The 22,457-nt window shown below is 38.5% G+C and overlaps 1 protein-coding gene across 1 annotated transcript in view; it reads left to right on the top strand.

The window, feature by feature from the left end:
* The first annotated feature begins 21,998 nt into the window (after nucleotides 1-21,998).
* Nucleotides 21,999-22,457, top strand: part of NT5E (5'-nucleotidase ecto) — a 47,002-nt gene continuing 46,543 nt past the window's right edge. The window contains exon 1 of the mRNA XM_059177156.1: nucleotides 21,999-22,406. Coding sequence (XP_059033139.1) covers nucleotides 22,068-22,406 — 339 coding nt within the window. The 5' untranslated portion in view covers nucleotides 21,999-22,067. The remainder of the gene's footprint in view (nucleotides 22,407-22,457) is intronic.

Genomic DNA, 22,457 nt, shown 5'->3' with positions numbered 1-22,457 from the left:
TACACCAGTCAGAATGGCTAAAATTAATAAGTCAGATGCTGGTGAGGATGCGGAGAAAGGGGCACCCTCCTACACTGTTGGTGGGAATGCAAGCTGGTGCAACCACTCTGGAAAACAGCATGGAGGTTCCCCAAAAAGTTGAAAATAGAGCTTCCCTATGATGCAGCAGTCACATTACTGGGTATTCACCCTAAAGATACAAACATAGTGATCCGAAGGGGCACGTGCACCCGAATGTTTATAGCAGCAATGTCCACAATAGCCAAACTATGGAAAGAACCTAGATGTCCATCAACAGATGAATGGATAAAGAAGAAATGGTATATATACACAATGGAATACTATGCAGCCATCAAAAGCAATGAAATCTTGCCATTTGCAATGACATGGATGGAACTAGAGGGTATTATGCTGAGCAAATAAAGTCAATCAGAGAAGACAATTATCATATGATCTCCCTGATACGAGCAATTTGAGAGATAGAGTGGGGGGTTTGGGGAGTAGGGAAGGAAAAAATGAAACAAGATAGGATTGGGAGGGAGACAAACTGTAAGAGACTCTATCTCATAAAACAGAGGGTTGGTGGGGAAAGGGGTTTGGGAGAGGGTGGTTGGGTTATAGACATTGGGAATGGTATGTGCTATGGTGAGTGCTGTGAAGTGTGTAAGCCTGATGATTCATAGACCTCTACCCCTGGGGCTAATAATACCTTGTATGTTAATTGTTAAAAAATTAATTTAAAAAAGGAATGACAAGGAAAGGAAGAAAAAAACATCCTTAATTATCAAACCTTAGAGGACATTTACAGTTCAAGCCCCTTTCTCTTTGAGATTTAAGGACTGAACAAAGGGTGAAAAAACTATGTAATTTTTTCAAAGAGAGCTATTGTAATCAATATCAAACAACAGACATGGGGGGGCAGTGAATAAGAAAGTATGAAGATTCTGTTTTACTGGGGACAAATTTCAGTATATTTGCCTTTTAGTTAAGAAAAAAAAAGTCTTGAGAAGCACATCCAAAAAAGTTGGCAGAAAACAACTTTCCAAAATCTACTTCTCTATAAAAATAATAAGAGCACTGGCAAAATTGTCAAAATTAACTTTTTCAGAATTCTGGAAATTAACCAAAGGCTTGAGACAATCTAATTTTCTTCTTTTCCTCAAAAAAAAATCTGAATATCTATTAAAAAATAAAGTACTGGGGAATTTTTAATTTTTAATTTTCTCTATCCCCATCCCCATCCCCATAGTAGTTTTGAAATCTAACAGTCTTGCAATCACAACAGCTGTTATAACAGCAGCCCAGAAGTCACCAGGGATGGTAGAACAAGTTTAGTGCTCCCCAAAAATCTTGATTCCCATTACATGATCTGTGTGGTAACTTCCTAGAAATCCCCACTAACAGGGTTTATCTCTATTTGATCAACTCAGCACTTGCTCTGTGGAATAGCCTTTTCCCAAGTGCTTATCACATACTCAAAAAATGCATGAGAATTATTTAACCTCAGAACTGTCTAAGATTGAGGTGCCTGGGTGGCTCAGTGGGTTAAAGCCTCTGCCTTTGGCCCAGGTCATAATCCCAGGGTCCTGGGACCGAGCCCTGCATCAGGCTCTCTGCTCAGTGGGGAACCTTCTTCCTCCTCTCTCTCTGCCTGCCTCTCTGCCTACTTGTGATCTGTCAAATAAATAAATAAAATATTTTTTTAAAACATTATCTAAGATTGCAATAACAATTGGGCAAATAAGAGGTTGACCAAAAAAATTTTAAAGGAAAATTTGATGAATAAGAAGTCCTAGAGGGCTTTGAAAAGGTCAACATATTTCTGGGAATCTACCAGGCCATGCACAGAGCTGTGATATGCCAGGAAAGCTTTATGAAGGTCCTAATTTTTTCACCTCTTGCTAGCCTTGAGATTCTGTACAAACAGAAAGTAAAGGCTAAGGAAGGGTTGTAAAAACTACTATCAGAGTCACTGAACGTATGCAAAGAAAAACCCCAAGCAAAGCCTGAGAGATTTTCCAGTTCAAGGCACTTAAAGATATTTCTGTCCAGTCATTAGCTGATCATTAAGTTAACTTAACAAGACTTCAGTGGCTGTCTACAACAGAGAATATTGACTTTATAGAATTAGTTCAGGAAAGTCTTTATAGAATTAGTTCAAGAACTAAACAGGAACAACAATCACCACAACAACCACAAACAGCAACAGTAACAAATCCTGATTGGTGAGAGTGATGGTCTGATTTAGAGTTACCACATTATATTATTTTAAATGTCCAATATTTGTTTAAAAGATTATAAGACATACAAAGAAATAGGAAAGTATGGTCCATATCAAGAAGATAAAAAACAGGGACATCTGGGTGGCTTAGTGGATTAAAGCCTCTGCCTTTGGCTCAGGTCATGATCCCAGGGTCCTGGGATTGAGACCCACATTGGGCTCTCTGCTCAGCAAGGAGCCTCCTCTCTCTCTCTCTCTCTGCCTGCCTCTCTGCCTACTTATGATCTCTGTCTGTGAAATAAATAAATAAAATCTCTAAAAAAAAAAAAAGAAGAAGAAGAAGAAGATAAAAAAACAGCTAATGGAAGCTGTCCCTAATGGGGCTTAAATTTTGGAGTTATTAGGTAAAAAGTTCAAATCAGCTACTATAAATGAACTGAAGGAAATCATGTCTAAACAACTAAAGGAACATGTGAGAACAACATCTCATCAGATAAATAATACCTATAAAGAGAATTATTGAAAATAAATAAATAAAAGAACCAAATAGAAATTCTGAAATTGTAAAGCACCAAAACTGAAATGAAAAATCAGTAGAGAGGCTCAACAAAAAATTGGAGTTGGTTGAACAAAGTATTGTCAAACTCAAAGATAGGTTAATGGATATTATCCAGTCTGAGGTATAGAAAGAAATTACAATGAAGAAAAACAAACCATGTCTTAGAAACCTGTGAGACACAATTAAGTGTAACAACATTCACAGGATGGGAGCCCCAGAAAGGAAGAGAAGAGGGGACAGAAAGAGTATTTGAAGAAATAAAGGACAAGAACTTCCCAAATGTGATAAAACCCAAAAACTACATAACCAAGAAGCTCAAGGAACTCCAAGTAAATCCACCATTGACACACCACAGTCAAACAGTCTTTAAAGCAGCTAGAGGAGTGATTTATTACATACAAGGAATCTATGATAAGATTAACAGCGGACTCCTCATCAGAAAGCATGGAGGCCAGAAGACTGTGAGATAACATTCAAAGTGCTTAAGGAAAAAGACTTTCAACCAAGATTTTTATATCCAACACTACTATCCTTCAAAAAAAAAGAAGTTAAGACATCCCCAGATAAACAAAAACTGAGAGAATACATCACTACAGATCTGTTCTATAAGAAATACTAAAGATAGTCTCTCAGGCTGAAAAGAAAGGACATTAGATAGTAAATAGAAGCCACATTAAGGAATAAAGAACATCATTAAAGGTAATAACATTGACAAACATAAAGGACAGTATAAATATCTTTTTGATTTGTAACTTTTTCCTACATATTTTTAAAAATACTTTATTTAGTTATTTGACAGAGAGAGAAAGAGAGATCACAAGTAGGCAGAGAGGCAGGCAGAGAGTGGGGGGAAGCAGGTTCTCTGCTGAGCAGAGAGCCCGATGAGGGACTTGATCCCAGGACCCTGAGATTATGACCTGAGCTGATGGCAGAGGCTTACCCCACTGAGCCACCATGTGTCCCATTTCCTACGTATTTTAAAGCACAATTTCATAGAGCAATATTAAGTAATATACAAAGATTAATTTGTATTACAATAATAACACAATAATGGGAGCTGGAACAAACTTATGTAAGAACAAATTTCTGTATACTATTGAAATTAAATTTATATTATTCCAAATAATTGTTATAAGTTGTTCATTGTAATCCCCATGACAACACCTCAGAAAAACATCTCAGAAAATGGAGTTTAAAAAGGAGGGAGAACAAAAAGTACACTAGAAAATAACAAAAATGAAAGTAGTAACAGAAGAATGGGGGAACAAAAAAGACATAATAAATATAGAAAACCAATCTTAATCCTAATCCTACCAAATCAGTTATTAGATTAAATATAAATGGATTAAACATTCTAATTAAAAGGCAGGATTTGGAAAAATGGAGGGGGAAAAACATGATTCAATTATATACCATATACAGGAGATATATTTTAGATTAAAAGACAAAAAAAAGCTTAAAAGATTGAGAAAAGAGATGTAATGCATACAGTAACCAACAGAGAGCTGGCTATACTAATATGAGACAAAATAGACTTTAAGACAAAAGAACTCTTTATAATGATAAAAGGGTAAATTTATCAGAAATAAATGACAGTCATAAACATGTATGCATATAATAACAACTTAAAATTCATAAAGAAAAAGTGACAAAACTGCAAGGAGAAATGGTCAATTCAACAATAACAACTGGAGACTTCAATAATGGGTACTACAACTAGGAAGAAGATTAAAAAGGAAAGACCCAAAAACACTATAAACCAACTAGACATAACAGATACCTAAATAACACCCCACGCAACAACAACAGAATATACATTCTTCAGAACAGTCTCCAGGATAGACCATATGCTATAGGTCATAGGTCATAAAACAAGCCTCCATAAATTAACAAAGATTTCAATCATACAAAGCATGTCCTTCAACCACAATAGAATAAAGTTAGAAGTCAATAAATAAATAAAATATGGGAAATTCATAAATACATGGAAATTAAACATCATACTCCTATATAACCAAAAGGTCAAAGAAGAAATCACAAAAGAAATTAGAAAGTATGCTGAGATGAACAAAATGAAACAGTAAAAATGAAATGCAGCAAAGGCAGTGTTTAGAGGGAAATTATCTGTAAATGCCTGTGATAAATCAATAACCTAATCTTTTAAGAAACTAAAAATAGAAATGCAAACTAAGCCTAAAGTAAGCATAAAGAAGAAAACAATGAAGAGTAGAGTAAAAATAAATGAAATAGAGAATAGAAAACTGATAGGTAAAAAAAACAACAACTTTTCAATTCTTCTAAAGATTCAAAAATTGACAAGCCATTAGCTAGCCTGACTGACATACATACATACATACATAACTGAAATTGGCTCCCTAAATCTGGAATGAAAGAAGGACATTATTATCAATCTTACAGAAGAAAAAGAATTATAAGGGAATACTATGAACAAATGTATGCCAACAAGTTAGATAACCCAGATGAAATGGTCAAATTCCCAGAAAGGGAAAACTACTATTACTGAACCAACTCAAGAGAAAGAAAAAAAAGAGAGAGAGAGAAAAAAGAAAAGGAAAAAGAAAATCTGAATAGAAACATAGGAAGTAAAGAGAATGAATTAATAAGCAAAAATCTTCCCACAAAGAAAAGCCCAGACCCAGATGACTTCACAGTACATTTTCCCAAATATTTAAAGAGGAATTAACACCAATTCTTCACAAACTCTTCTAAAAAACAGAAGGAAGAAAATTTCTCAATTGTCTATAAGGTCTATATTACCCTGATATAGCAACAAGATAAAGGTATGACAAGATAAGAAAACTACAAATAAATATCTCTGATGAGTATAGAAATAAAAATCTTCAACAAAATACTATGAAACAGAATCCAAAAGATTATACATCATGACAAAGTGAAATTTATGAGAATTTTTATGGCCTGAGTTGACAGGCAATGGAAATATAACTCTTTAAAAGATTTTATTTTATTTTTTTAAAGTAAACTCTATAGGTGGGTCTCAAACTCACATGCCCAAGATCAAGAGTCATATGCTCCACCAATTGACATAGGAGCCCTCATGACACATTTTAAAGCTCCTCAATTTCCTGAAAGAAAATCCAGGGTCCACAATTTTATAAAAAACACATAAGAGCCTATGGAAATGATACAAATGTGTCAGTAATTAAAAGTAAGGTAATTTTTAAACTACCAGCTCTGTGATCTTGAGCAGGACGACTTACACTCTCAAATCCTCAGATGCCCTTCTGGAAAACAAAGAGAGAAAAATTACCTACTTTGTAGCATTGTTGTGGTAATTAAATGAAATTTAATATGTTGATATATAGTGCAAAGCACATGGAAAGGATCAGATGGATGCTGGCTGCTGCAGGCTGCCCTTGAAGATCTACATTCCTTATTTTGTAAAGGGAAGGGAAAAGTTCAGGCATAGCAGTCTGTCAGTTCAGGCATGTTAGTCTGTCCTACACAACAGCCTGGTACTCTCAAATGGGAGTGGAGGAGGCTCCCCCACAGAATTGTCCCTTCTATTGGAAAAACAAATATTGTTAAAATGTCTATGCTACCTAGAGAAATCTATACATTCAATGCAATCCCTATCAAAATACCATCAGCCTTTTTCACAGAGCAGGAATAAATAATCCTAAAATTTGTAGGGAACCAGAAAAGACCCCAAATAGGCAAAAGAATGTTGAAAAAGAAAACCAAAGCTGGTGGTATCACAATTCCAGACTTCAAGCTCTTACAAAGCTGTAATTATCAAGACAGTATGGTATTGGCACAAAAAAGGAAACATAGGTCAATGGAACTGAATAGAGCCCAGAAATGGACTCTCAACCCTATGGTCAACTAATCTTCAGCAAAGCAGGAAAGAATATCCAATCTCTTCAACAAATGTTGTTGGGAAAACTGGATAGTCACATTCCAAAGAATAAAACTGGACCATTTCCTTACACCATACACAAAAATAGACTTAAAATGGACGAAAGACCTAAATGTGAGACAAATCCTAGAGAAGAACACAGACAGCAACCTCTGTGACCTCAGTCACGCAACTTCTTGCTACACACATCTCCAAAGGCAAGGGCAACAAAGGCAAAAAGGAACTGTCTGGGGCTTCATCAAGATACAAAGCTTCTCATCAAAAGAAACGAGATCTTGCCATCTGCAACGACTTGGATGGAACTAGAGGGTGTCATGCTAAGTGAAATAAGACAGAGAAAGACAATTATATGATCTTTCTGATATGAGGAATTTGAAAGGCAGGGCATGGGGTCGTGGTGGTGAAAGACCCGCGGATCCCCTTACCCAAGAATTCAACACTGCCACAGGATGCAAACAGCAAGAGGTTCTTTATTGTAGCGCAGGCGCCTGCAGGTGGTCAGCAGCTCCTGCTAGCTGAGCACACCTGGCTGGGGTGGTGCAGGATTTTTATAGACAGGTACAAACAAGTCCCGGATGGGACGGGGCCGATTGGCTGACAATTTGAACATTTGAAAAAAGGCATACTTGGTGTTAGCGGATTGGCTTTGGAAGACCCCCTCGCGCGAAGAGAAAGGCGGGAAGGGGAAACAAAGAGGGGAAGTTTGACCTTATTACTCAGCAGAAAGACATCCTGTCTACGTGACTATGCAGCCCCCTGTCTACGTGACCTACGTGACCATGCAGCCCCCTTGCCTGCGTGACCTTGCCTCAGCTATTAGGAGAAGGTATCTTGTTCAAACAGGAGACAAGTGTCATGCCCTAAAAGCCAAGCGGTTACAGAAAGGCAAAAGAGCAGTTACATTGAATTCAACCCTGGGGGAAGGGTCTTTTCATTGCAAGGGGAGGAGGGGTACTCTTACACAACAAAAGAGCAGTTAATTAGTTAACAACGGGGGGGGGGGGGAGGTCTTTCAGTGGGTAGGGAGGGAAAAAATGAAACAAGATGGGATCGGGAGGAAGACAAACCATAAGAGACTCTTAACCTCACAAAACAAACTGAGGTTTGCTGGGGGTTGGGGAGGTAGGGATAGGGTGCCTGGGTTATGGACATTGGGGAGGGTGTGTGCTATGTGAGTGCTGTGAAATGTGTAGGCCTGACAATTCACAGACCTGTACCTCTGGGGCAAACAATACATTATATGTTAATTTAAAAAAAAAAGATACAAAGCTTTTGCACAACAAAGAAAACAGTCAACAAATCCAAAAACAACTGACAGAATGGGAGAAGATATTTGCAAATGTCTTACCAGATAAAGAGCTAGTATCCAAAATCTATAAAGAACTTATCAAACTCAACACCCAAAAAAAAAAAAAAAAATCCAGTCAATAAATGGACAAAAGACATGAACAGATATTTCTCCAAAGAAGACATACAAATGACCAACAGACAAAGTAAAAAGTGCTGCACATCACCTGGCATCAGTAAAATACAAATCGAAACCACAATGAGATATCACCTCACACTAGTCAGAATGGCTAAAATTAATAAGTCAGGAAAGACGGGTGTTGGCGAGGATGCAGAGAAAGAGGAGCCCTCTTACACTACTGGTGGGAATGCAAGCTGGTGTAGCTACTCTGGAAAAACAGAATGGAGGTTCCTCAAGAAGTCAAAAATAGAGCTATCCTATGATCTAACAATCATGCTACTAGGGATTTATCCCAAACATACAAATGCAGTGATCCAAAGGGACACCTGCACCCCAATGTTTATAGCAGCAATGTTCACAATAGCCAAGCTATGAAAAGAGCCCATATGTCCACCAACAGATGAATGGATAAAGATGTGGTATATATATACCACATCTCCTCTATCCATTCCATTGTGTGTGTGTGTGTGTGTGTGTGTGTGTGTGTATGGGGTAACTGGGTGATGGACATTAAGGAGGGTATGTTATGTTATGAGTACTGGGTATTATATAAGACTGATGTGGGGCACCTGGGTGGCTCAGAGGGTTAAGTCTCTGCCTTCGGCTCAGGTCATGGTCTTAGAGTCCTGAGATCAAGCCCCGTATTGGGGGGGGGGGGGGTCTCTGCTCAGCAGGAAGCCTGTTTCCCCCTCTCTGCCTGTCTCCCTGCCTACTTGTGATCTCTCTCTCTCTATCTATCAAATAAATAAATAAAATTTAAAAAAAAAGACTAATGAATCACTGATCTGTACCTCTGAAACTAATAATACATTATATGATTATTAATGAATTATTTGTTAAATAAATATTTATATAATTAAATTTAAAAAAAAAAAAAAGAATTGTCCCTCCAGCTCCAGTTACTACCTCCCACTTCCTCATCAGTCATTACAGGGGGTGGGGTATAGAGTGCCTGGCTCGCCTTCTGCCCTCAAGGAAGTCCTTGCTCCCGGGCCCGCATCAGCAACCATCATGTCACTATATGGCAATCTCTCAGGAACCTGTTTCATAAGCTTTGGAAAGTGGATTATTTCATCGTTTCTTCTTAACGTAAAATGAGAAATTAAACCACAGGAGAACCAAGAGTCTTACCCAAGGTTTCAGATAGTGTTCTTTTTCCTATCCATGCTGCCTTTCATTCAAAAGAGATAAAAATGTATAAAATTTTGAGTCAACAAGTCTAGATAGCCAGACAGACCTGACTAAGCTGAACTAGACAAAGTGTTTCATCTCTCTGTGACTTATTATTCTCAACTTAAAAAGGCTACTGTGAGAATTTGATAAAATAGTAAAGATAAATTGTCTACCACAGGGCCTGATTGTTTAGAGAAGATCTTTCTTAAATGCTTCCCTCTCCTCGTTTTCCCTAGTTTAAAAAAAAATATGTTTTTTTAAAGTTATTATTTCAATTCCAGTTAGCTAACATACAGTGTATTATTAGTTTCAGGCATAAAATACAGTGATTCAACACTTCCATACATCACCAAGTGCTCATCACAACAGGTGCACTTAATCCCCAGCAGCACCCATTGCACCCATCCCCCCACACACCTCCCCTCCCCCAACCCTCAGTGTGTTCTCCATACATAAGAGTCTGTTCCTTGATTTGCCTCTCTCTCATTTGTTTTGTTTGTCCTTTGCTCCTTTGTTTTGTTTCTTAAATTCCACATGAGTGAAATCATATGGTATTTGTCTTTCTCTGCCTGACTTATTTCACTTATTTCACATATTCTCTGCCTCTATCCACATCACTGCAAATAGGAAGATGTCATTCTTTTTTATGACTAAGTAATATTCCATTGCATATATATGCAATGGAATACACACACACACACACACACACACCACTCCTTTATCCATTCATCAGTCAATGGACACTTTGGTTCTTTCCATAGTTTAGCAATTGTAGATAATGCTGCCAGAAACATCAGGGTTGCATGTATCCCTTTGAATTAGTTATTTTTGTATTCTTTGGGTAAATACCAGTATGCATTTGCTGAATGGTAGGGTAGTTCTATTTTTAACTTTTAAGAGTCCTCCATACTGTTTTCCAGAGTGGCAAGACTTCATCAAGATAAAAGCCCTCTGTACAGCAAAGGAAACAATCAACAAAACTAAAAGACAACCTACAGAATGGGAGAAGATACCTGCAAATAATGTATCTGATAAAGTAGTGCCCAAAATATAAAAAGAACCTCTATGTACTATTTGTATTTTTTCTTTAGAACCTACATAACTGTGTTTTAAGGAAAATCTATGTTTTAAAACACATGTGGCTATGTTTAAAAGAAAAAAATACAAATAATGCATGTACTTTCCCACAAATGGTTACACTCTTCCAAATTTCTGGGTTTCTGACCAAAAAAAAAGTCATTACACAGTAAAAGACAGTTCTGCTTAGAAATAATAATTAACACAGTAACATGAGAAAAAACTTGAGAGACATTGTGAAGATAACTTTCAGTCTGACAAACTGCCCAGAAAACTTGTCCTTGTATAAAGCAAGGGAGTGACCCAAAGGTATAAATAAAGATGAAAAACAAAACCAAACAAAACAAAACAACAATAACAACAACAAAACAAAAACACTGGCTTAGAAAACCAAAGGTGGAGGAACAAGTCCTGATCCAGGATGATGGCCTGGCCCGTCCTTGGAACACTGGATTCCTAATGCTCATCTCCAGAACTAGTAGAATCCTCAGTTTTCTGTAATGGCCTTGGGCCAGCCTAGTCTGCAAACTTCTTTTTAAATAATTGTTGAGTATCTGACAAACATTTCTACCTTGCTAGGCAGCGTGGTCCACAAATGTTCGTTTGTGGGATCACAAAGTACCCTGTGGTTCTGTGGTCTCCAGAGCTCTTTACGCAATGTCCCCAGCACAATGATACGAGGTTTCTGGAATCTCTCTGTTTCTACTGGGGGAAAAACTAGAAATCATTCTTTGTCAGATACGTGATATTTGATGTTCTTTATCATGTATTTGAAAGAATGTCATTAAAGCATTGGTGACCTTGAAGTTCCCCTCCAATTGGTGAGAATGACAGGCCATCTCCTTAAAATAGCCATGTCCTTGCTTTGTTCACTGTGTGCTTGCTAGGGCCATTAAAAGAATTTTCTTTTTTCTTTTTTGAGATTACAAAGACTGTGAATAGTTTGGAAATGATTTTTTTTTTTTTTTACAGAAGAAGGAAAAGAAAAAGAAGAAAAATTGTCAAAACTTTGAAAAGAAACACTTCCTACTCTTGTACACACAGCAGTCCTGCCACATTCATCATAATCTTGCTCTTCTTTCACGGAAAAGGAACCTCCTAGGTCATCATCACTCATTGGTTGCTGCACAGAAGGAGGCTGATAACAAGGACTCCTCCTGTTACCCTTGGGGCGCCTGGGTGGCTCAGTGGGTTAAGCCGCTGCCTTCGGCTCAGGTCATGATCTCAGGGTCCTGGGATTGAGTCCTGCATCGGGCTCTCTGCTTGGCGGGGAGCCTGCTTCCTCCTCTCTCTCTCTCTCTGCCTGCCTCTCTGCCTACTTGTGATCTCTCTCTGTCAAATAAATAAATAAAATCTTGAATAAATAAATAAATAGACTATATTTTTTAGAGTAATTTTTAGGTTCACACCAAAACTGAGAAAATACAGAGATTTCCCATATGCCCGCTGGCTTCACACATGCATAATCTCCTCCATTTTCAACATCCCATAGCAGAGTGCTATAGTACCTATAATCAAGGAACCTACATTGACACATCATTATCACCGAAAGCCCATACTCTACATTAGGGTTCATTCTTGGTCTTGTACATCCTTTGTATCTTTTGGATTTTGACAAATGTATAACGTCATATACTGCCATTGGAATATCTCAAAATAGGTTCACTGCCCTAAATGTTCTCTGTGACTTAGTTATTCCTCCCTTCCCCCAGCCCATGGAAGCTACTGATCTTTTTATAGTCTACATAGTTTTGCCTTTTCCAGAAGGTGATAAAGTTAGAATCATATAGTAGATAGTCTTCTCATACAGTTAGGTTAGCTTCTTTCACATAATAACATGCATTAAAATGTCCTCCATGAATTTTCATGGTTTCATAACTCATTTCTTTTTGAGGGGCTGGATAACATTCTACTGTGTGAATTTACCACAGTTTATGTATCCATTCACCCATGGAAGGACAATTTGGTTGCTTCCAAGTTTTGTCAGCTAAAACTTGTGACTAAAGCTGTTGTAAACATCCATTTGCAAGTTTATGTATCGACATGGGTTTTTGAGTCATTTGGGAAAATATCAAGTAAAGAGACTGCTGGGTCATAAGGCAAGAGTATATTTATTTTTTAAAGAAATGTCCCAGCAATCTTCTGAAAAGACTATACCAGTTTATAATCTTACCAGCAATGCGTAAGAGTTCCTGTTGCTACATATTCCAGTCAACATTTGTTATTATCAGGTTTCTGATTTTAGACATTCTAAAAGGTGTGTAGTGGTATCCCCTTGCCATCTTGATCTGCACTTTCTTAATAACGTAATAAAAGATGTGGACAATCTTTTCATACACTTATTTCCTATTTGTATGTATTCTTTAGTGAGGTATCTATTCAAATCAATTGCCTATTTTAAGTTAGCATTTCTTATCGTTCAGTTTTTAAGAGTTCTTTGTATCTTTTGGATAATGGTCCTTTATAAGATATGTCTTTTTTTTCTCAGTCTGTGGCACATCTACATATGCTCTTGAGTGTTTCACAAAGCAGAAGTTTTTAATTTTAATGAAGCCAATCTTATCAATTATCTCTTTCATAAATCATGCCTTTGTTGATGTATCCAAAATGACATCACCATAACCAAAGTCATCTAAATTTTTTTCCTATGTTATCTCCTAAGAGTTTTGTAATTTTGTGTTTTTTAAAGATTTATTTATTTGAGAGAGGAACAGAGAGAGCACATACACGTGTGAGAGAGCGTGTGCAAGGGGGGAGGGTCAGAAGAAGGGGAAGAGAATCTCAAGCAGACTCCCCACTGAGTGTGGAGCCTGATCTGGGCTTGATCCCACCACCCCAAGATCATAACCTGAGCTGAAATAAAGAACTGGAGGCTCAGCCGACTGAGCCACCCAGTTGTCCCTGTAATTCTGTGTTTTAAAGCTAGGTCTATGACTCATTTTGAGTTAAGTTTTATGAATAGTGTAAGGTCTGAGTCTAGACCTTTTTACACGTGGATATCCAGTTGTTCCAGCACAATTTGTTGAAAACACTACATATCCCCATTGTATTGTCTTTGTTCTTTTGTAAAGAATCAGCTGACTATATTTATCTGGGTCTATTCTGGGGTCTCCATTTTGTTCTATTGGTCTATGTATCTATTCTTTCACCAATACCACCCTCTCTTGATTACTATAGCTTGAGAGTAAGACTTGAAGTCAGATAGTGTCAGTCCTCCCACTTCTTCTTCTCCTTCAATATTGTGTTGCTGGCCCTAGGTCTTTTGCCTGTCCATAAAAACTTTAGAAGCAGTTTGTTAATATGTACAAAATAACTTGCTGGGATTTTGACTGGGACTGTACAAGGTCAAGTTGGGAAAAACCGGCATCTGGACAATCCTGAGTCTTCCTATCCATGAACATGTAATATCCCTCCATTTATTTAGCTCTTTGGTTGTTTTTTTTTTTTTTTAATCAGAGTTTTTTCATTTTCCTCATACAGATTTTTATATATATTTTGTTAGATTTATACCTGAGTATTTCATTTATAGAGGTGCTAATGTAAATTTTATTGTGTTCTTAGTTTCAAATCCCACTTATTCATTTTGGCATATAGGAAAGCAATTGGCTCTTGAATATTTGCCTTGTATTGTGTAACAATCCTATGACTGCTTATTAATTCCAAGAGTGTTTTTGTCAGTTCTTTCAGATTTTCTACAGAGACAATCAGATCATCTGTGAACAAAGTGAGTTTCATTTCTTCCTTTTCAATGCATACCTTTCATTTCCTTTCCTTTTCTTCTTAGTAGCTATGAATTTTAGTACAATGCTGAATAGCAGTGGTGAGAGGAGATATCTTGCCTTGTTAACCTAATCTTAGTGGGTAAGTTTTAGTTTGTCACCATTAAGTATGATATCAGCTGTAGGATTCTGCCAATATTCTTAATCAAGCTGAGGAAGTTCCTTACTATTCCTATTCACTGAATGATGCCATGAATGATTGTTGGATTTTGTCAAATGCTTTTTCTACATCTACGGATAGAACCATGTGATTTTTTTTCTTTAGCCCATTGGTGTGACAAATTACATTAATTGGTTTTCTGATGCTGAACCATCCTTGCAAACCTAGAACAAATCCTTCCTGGTTATTGTGTATAATGTCTTTTTATGTATTATTGGATTTGATCTACTAATATTTTGTTTATCCTTTTAATTTAGAAATGCTGGAAGGCACAGCTTATATTAGAGAGAAAAAAACTGTGGGTATGCCTGGGTGTCTCAGTCAAGTAAACATCTACCTTCAGCTCAGGTCTAATTCTGGGATCAAGCTGTGCATCAGGCTCCCTACTCAGTGGGAAGCCAGCTTCTTCTCCCACTCCCACTGCTCATGTTCCCTCTCTCACTGTGTGTCTCTCTGTCAGATAAATAAATAAAATATTTTTTAAAAAGAAGTACCTACCAAAGATACCAAAAGGTGAAAATAGTGAATGCTTTCCATCTAAGTTTGGGAACAACATAAGGATGTCTACCATCTTTATTTCTGTTTATTATTGTGCAGGAGATCTGTTGAAGAAATATTTGCCTATCTCGGGGCACCTTTAAGTTGCAAAAAGTACTAAACATAAATGAAAGATTAAGAAACTATGTTGATTATAAAACTCAACACCCAAAATAAGAATATTCATTTAAAAATAGGGAAAAGACATGATTAGACATTTTTCCAGGGAAGATATACAGAAGGCTGAGAGACACATGAATAGATGTTCAACATCACTCATCATCAGGGAAACACAAATCAAAAATGAGATATCACTTCACACCTGTCAGAATGGCTAAAATCAACAAAAAAAGAAACAACAGTGTTGGCAAAGATATAGAGAAAGGGAACTGTTGCACTGTTGGTGGGAATGCAAACTGATATAGCCACTCCATAAAACAGTATGGAGTTTCCTCAAAAGGTTAAAGGTAGGGGGAGACGAAGCATGAGAGACTCTGAGAAACAACCTGAGGGGTTTGGAGGGGAGGGGTTTCGGAAGTTGGGTGAGCCTGGTGGTGGGTATTAAGGAGGGCACGTATTGCATGAAGCACTGGGTGTGGTGCATAAACAATGAATTCTGAAACACTGAAAAGAAATTTGAAAAAAAATAATAAAATTTTTTTAAAAAGTTTAAAGTAGAACTGACCTACAACCCAGGAATTGCACTACTAGGTATTTCCCCAAAGAATACAAAAATACTACTTCAAAGGGATACAGGCATCCCGATGTTTACAGCAGCATTACCAACAATACCCAAACTATGGAAACAACTCAAGTGTCCATCAACTGATGAATGGATAAATACAGGGTTATATATATATAAAACAATGGGATATTAGTCATAAAAAAGAATGACGTCTTGCCATTTGCGATGACATGGATGGAAGCTAGACAGCATTGCGCTAAGCGAAATAAGTCAATCAGAGAAAGACAAATACCATATAATTTCATTCGTGTGGAATTTAAGAAACAAAACAAACAAGCAAAGGGGAAAAAGGAGGGAGAGATAAAGCAAGAAAAATTCTCCAGTATGAGAGAAACTGATGGTTATAGGAAGGGAGGGGGCGGGGGAGGGATGTTGGATTAAATAAGAGGTGGGGCTTAAGGAGAGCATCTGGGTGATGAGCACTGGGTGTTGTGTGGAACTACTGAATCAGTATCTTGTATACCTGAAACTAATAATACACTGGAATTTAGCTAACTGGAATTTAAATAAACACTTTAAAAAAAGACACAATGTGGAAAATAATGATCTAACTAAAGATGACCTAACTAAAGATGAACTCATTGATTGATATTTGGACAAAAACTTGACCACAACTGGTGTTTAACTAAAAAATTTGTAGTGTTCTTTGAAAGAAGTCTGCCTACCTTGGTCTTGTAAACTATGAAAGTGTTAATTACATTCACAACAGTATATTTTGAGAACCTAAATTTTCAACACTTGTGACCGTCCAAACAAAAGGTCAAAATCAACTGGATATTACATGCATGTTGCTTTGTCAAAGGGCGCCTCATAGTTTAATTCTCTTATTCAAGCTAACTATTGCCTTTACACTAAAGTCTTTAAAAAATAAAATGTAGCTTACCTTGTCAAGATTTTAAATGTGTTTTTTGTTATTCAATGTTTTAACAAAGAATGTATGTATTATTATATCACAAATTTTAAAATATTTTGATAACTATATTTCACTATAGTTTCCTTTGTAATCCAATTTATTTTATTTTATGCATTTAGAAACATTACTCTGAGAATTCTCCATAGGCTTTGCCAGACTAGCAAAAGAGCCATTGCACAGAAAGCTCAAGAAGCTCATGGTTTTTCTGGAAAGTTGAAATAGAAGTATCTGATGAAGTGGCACCTGACTGGTTCAGTGGGTAGAGCATGTAACTCTTGATTTCAGGATTGTAAATTCAAGCCCCATGCTGGGTGAAGAGATTACTTAAAAAAATAAAATCTTTATAAAAAAAAAAAAAAAACAACCATCTGATGAAGACAACAATATGTCCTTCAAGTACTGGAACACCGTGAGCAATCTCATGAGATCAGTTGATCTCAGTCTCTCATAACAGCAACTGGAAGACCACCTTCTGCTTGTCTTAATGATAATGACCTCATCTACTACCAGTGATTTAGGCCAGGAAGCTGCCTAGATTCCTGTTTGTGACCCTGATAGGATGTCTAGAACCCTACCTATAGTTATTGTGACAAAGATTACATACTTTAAGAGGCAAATGCCTCCCCCAAAGGGGGCGTTCTCTCTGTCCCTCAAATATATAAATAAAATCTTTTTTTAAAAAAAATGGGGTGCCAGAATGGCTCAGTTGGTTAAGAGTTCGACTCTTGGTTTCAGCTCAGGTCATGGTCTTTTGGGATCACAGTCTGGGGTTCCGTGGGATCGAGCTCCCCCATCAGGCTCTGTGCAGAATCTGCTTGTCCCTGTCCTCCCCCTCTGACCCTTCCCCTTCTAATAAATAAATAAAATCTTTAAAATTTTTTTAAAAAGGACAAAAATGAGCATTTTGGCCACTTTCCCAGATTGAAGTTGGTTTTTTTTTTTCTTTTTTTAAGATTTTATTTACTTATTTGACAGAGAGAAAGAGAGCGAGCATCAGCACAAGCAGGGAGAGCTGCAGAAAGAGGGAGAGGGAGAGGCAGGCTCCCCATTGAGGAGAACTCACTATGGGGTTCTATCCCAGACTCTGGGATCATGACCTGAGCCAAAGGCAGATGCTCAACCAACTGAGCCACCCAGGCACCTCAATCCCAGATTCACGTTATATACATTGCCTAAATCTTATGCTTATTTGTGCCTCTAGCTCCAGACATGGAATCAGCTATTTCTCCAAGGATCCTAGGTATTCTTTTTAGTGGAAATAGTATTAGAGATCATAGTACTGGACATCAGAGTGTGTCACTGGGTCAGATTATTCCTGGGCTATTTCAGTGGGACAACAAAACAGGTTTTTCTTGTAAAGGAATATCATATTGTTACTTCAAAATGTCAGGGTTCCTACAAAAATTCTTGATTTTCTCTAAACTAAATATCTCACACTAATCCTTTTCCTGATAAAATTGATATAACTATTTATTTGGTTTATCCCACAATTTAAGTTAAAAATAATATAAAATCAGGTGCCTGAGTGGCTCAGTTAAGGGTCCAACTCTTGATTTGGGCTTGGGCATGATCTCAGGGTTGTGAGATCAAGCCTCATGCTGACATTGGGCTCCGTTGGGCTCCACTGGGCTCCATTGGGCTCCGTTGGGCTCTGGAGCTCAGCTGGCAATCCACTTAAGATTGTCTCTCCCTCTGCCCTTACCCCCAATTGCATGTGTACACGCGGGTGTGCTCACTCACGCGCTCTCTCTCTCTCTCTTTCAAAAATACATAAATAAATCTTAAAAATAATAATACAATATCAATACAAATATCAAATCTAAATATGGTTCAAAACTTTCTAGTGATTCCTTTTGGTTTTAGATAGTAGCTGTTTTTAGCGCCTAATAGAAGGATCTCCTCCATCTTGAGATAAAGTGAAAACCCAAGGAGAGTTTCCATGTAAGAGATCTGTTTCCATACAATGGTTTATTTGTCACCACCCTCAGGTCCATCAGTAATGACTTAGTTATAAATACAAGGCTCATATGATTTCCAGCTAAAAATCAATTTATCTCCTAGTCTTTAATTTCTAGTGACATCAGAATCCTTACATTCTAACTGTACTTCTAACTTTGTTAAATCCTGACCTCATCTTTAAAGATTGTAAATTTTTGCATCCTTTCATGCCTGTATGCTCTTGTCATTTTAAATATGCGAAATTCTTTTATAAATTTAAAATATAATAAATTGTTGTTCTAAAGTTTGTGACATATACATTGGAAAGACTCTCCCAATTAATATTACATTGACCAGTACCAATCACATTTTTTATTTTTTGCAGGGAAGTCAAAGAGGTAACTAGTACTTATTTTATGAATCTACCAATTAGCAAAAAAATTATAAAGGCAATACTGGTTTTGACATTTTGTTTGGAAGATTCTTGGCTCCTAGGTTAAATTCATACTAGGATTCTTATTTTAATTGATAAACATAGAGTAGAATACCAAATTCTCAGATGTCATTGGATAAACACAAATATCTACTACTTTAATATACTAAAAATTCAAATTCCACCCAACCAACTTAAAATATTATGTTATATAACCAGAGAAGATGAAAAGGAAAAAGAAAAGCCACTGATTGGAAACTGAACCTTTCCCAAAATATTCAAGAGGAAACTTTTTATACACTCATATAATTCTAAGATTAACTAAGTCCTGCCAGAACTATTTCCTAAAACACACCATCTTTTCCCATTTCATTTTACTGCAATTAAAGTCCTAGGTTATATCATATTTGCATAGGTTTTAGCTATTTGGGTTTTAACACAGAAATCCAAATGCTTGCCATGCCCCAAATTTTGCACTCCATAATAACTGCATCTATCAGTACAGAATGAACAAAATAATATTATTTAAAATCAAGGTAACTCCATCAGCTCTCTGGCACTCAGGCCTTCAAACTGCGCTACCAGTTTTCATGAGTCTCCAGAGCAGGTACCAAACTGGGGGACTACTCAGCATTTGTAATCAAATGAACCAATACCTTACGATAAATCTCTTTTTCTCTCTCCCTCTCCCCCCAACCTCTCTCTTCGTGTATATATTATATATTGGGTATAAAATGGATCCAAGACCTAAACCTAAAAACAAAAACAATAAAACTCTAAGAAAAAACATAGGGGAAAAGCTTCATGACATCAATTATGGCAATGTTTTTTTCAAATATGACACTACAAACACAGACAACAAAGGAAAAAACAGAAAAATCAGACTTCATCAAAATATATGTTTGTCCATCAAGAAGCAGTCTCAACAAAATGAAAAGGCAACCCATGGAATGAGAGAAAATATGTGCAAAATATATATATATCTGATAAGGGATTAATATCTGGAATATATAGACTCCTACAATTCAGCAACAATAACAAAAGCCAAGTAATCCTATTAAAACATGGTAGATCATAGGACTTGAATAGACATTTCTCCATAAGATACAGAAATAGCCAATAAGCACATGAAAAGATGCTCAACATCAATAATCATTAGGGAAATGCAAATCAAATCACAGTGAGATACTACTTCAAATCTCTTAGCATGGCTATTATCAAAAAGCAGAAGATTGGTGTTGGTAAGGATGTGGAGAAAATGGAACTCTTGTGCATTGCTTCTGGGAATATAAAATGTTGCAATCATTAGAGAAGGAAGTATGGCATTTCCTCAAGAAATTAAACATAGAACTCCATATGGTCCAGCCATTCCACTTTTGGGAATCTGCCCAAAGAATGGAAATCAGAGATCAAAACAGGTATTTGTACAGTGAGATACAACAGATTTATACAACAGATATTTGTATCATGTTGATGGCAACATTATTCACAATAGCCAAAAGGTGGAAACAACTCAGTGTTCATTGAGATATGAACAGATAAACAAGATGTGGCATGAATGGAGTATTATTCAGCCTTTAAAAAGAAGGAAATTCTGACACATGCTGCAACATAGATGAATCTTAAAAGGACCTTATGCAAATAAAATACAAGTCAGCCACAAAAGGACAAATATTGTCTGATTCACTGACACGAGATACCTAGAGTACTGGGATTCAGAAAGACAGAGAAGAATAATCATTGCCAAGGGCTGGGCGGAGGAATAGGAAGAATAACTTCCGAATAGGAGTTCTTCTTTAATGGCTAGAGAATTTCCTTTGGCAAGATGAAAATTTCTGCAGATAGATGGTGGTGATGGTTGCCCAACAATGTGAATGTCCTTAAGGCTACTAAACTGTACACTTAAAAATGGTTAAGATAGTTAATTTTTAGGTTTTGTGTGTGTGTGTATATATATATGTATGTGTATATATATACATACATACATACATCTTATCCCAAAAAAGCTAAAAAAAAAAAAAAAAGGTACTGATTTGATGCATTTGGGGAAGTGTGAGGACTATATATGCTGTTCTGCAAAGCATAAATCAGTGGTCACCTAATAGGACCTCCAAACGTATTCCCTTCTTCTCTTCCCAAAGCACTGGACTGTTGATTGCCCTCAGGAATCAGTTGGTTAAACACAGGGAAATTCTGCAATTTTAAATTCTATATAATGATGTTTTATTGACTGCATTCCTATTATTGCTTTCCTTGCCCAAAGCTTTGCCTTAGTGTACACACACATACACACTTCACATCCTTAAAATACTAAAGAGGGCGCAAGGACAGGGGGGGGGGGGGGGGAAATGCCTTAAAAAAGCGACAGAAGGCAGCATCACATCCACATAGCTGCTGCTTTTACTCCCATGGTCCGTTTTAGCTTCCAAGAGCTGTCCCCGTCCCAGCGCCGGTTCATCGCTGAGACTTTCATTGCGAACAAACGCGGGACTGGATTGCAGTGTTCTTAAATTCCAAGGTTCGACGTCTAAACAACGTGGACTCGGTGCGTTCTCCAACTGGAAAGACAGCGGTCAGCCACGTCTCACAGTCCGTGTTTGGCTTCCACGGCCCAAAAAAGCAAAGCACTCCTCTCTCCTGCCTCTCTGCACTCCTCTCTCTCTCCCCCTCGCCTCTTCCATCTTTTCCTTCCCCTCTTCTCCAGCTTTCGCTCTTTCAAGGGAACGAGCTCGCGTCACCCCAAGCCCAACACAAACCGTGCATTCCTCTCGGGAAAAACTCGCGCCAAGACGCGGGGTGGCCCCTCCGGCACCTCCCGCGCCCCCGGGAAAGCGCAAGCCCTCCAGCTGTGGGGTGGCGGGCTCCCCGGCACCGTGGCCAGTGCCCGCTCCCCGCCGGGAACAACCTCTCCACTGTTGCTGCCGCCAGCGGGGGCCAGCCGCCAGCCCCGGCGCGCCCGGGGCCGCCCCCGGTGCCAGGGTCGGATCGGGTGACCGCGCGGGCGTGCGCCCGGCTGTGGGGCCGGCCTCCCGCCTGAAAGAGGCCGGCCCCCGGCGCGCCCCGCCCCGACCGCCCGGGCGCCTAGCTCCCGCGCCCGCCGCGCCCGCAGCCACTCGCCGCCGCTCGCCCGGCCCGCCTGCACGCTCGCCCTTCTCACGCCGCAGCCATGGGTCCCGGAGCCGCACGAGCCCCAGCGCTGCGGCTCCTCGCGCTGGGCGCGCTGCTGTGGCCGGCGGCCGGCGCCTGGGAGCTCACCATCCTGCACACCAACGACGTGCACAGCCGGCTGGAGCAGACCAGCGAGGACTCGAGCAAGTGCGTCAACGCGAGCCGCTGCGTGGGCGGCGTGGCGAGGCTCTTCACCAAGGTGCAGCAGATCCGCCGCACGGAGCCGCACGTGCTGCTGCTCGACGCCGGCGACCAGTACCAGGGCACCATCTGGTTCACCGTGTACAAGGGCGCCGAGGTGGCGCACTTCATGAACGCCCTGCGCTACGATGCCATGGTAAGAGGACGGCTGGCCGGGGCGGCTGTCGAGCCCGGGGATAGGAGTCCC

The sequence above is a fragment of the Mustela lutreola genome, chromosome 6 (genome assembly GCF_030435805.1).
Source record: "Mustela lutreola isolate mMusLut2 chromosome 6, mMusLut2.pri, whole genome shotgun sequence".
Taxonomy (NCBI): Eukaryota; Metazoa; Chordata; class Mammalia; order Carnivora; family Mustelidae; genus Mustela; species Mustela lutreola.
This window is presented reverse-complemented; position numbering and strand designations above follow the sequence as displayed.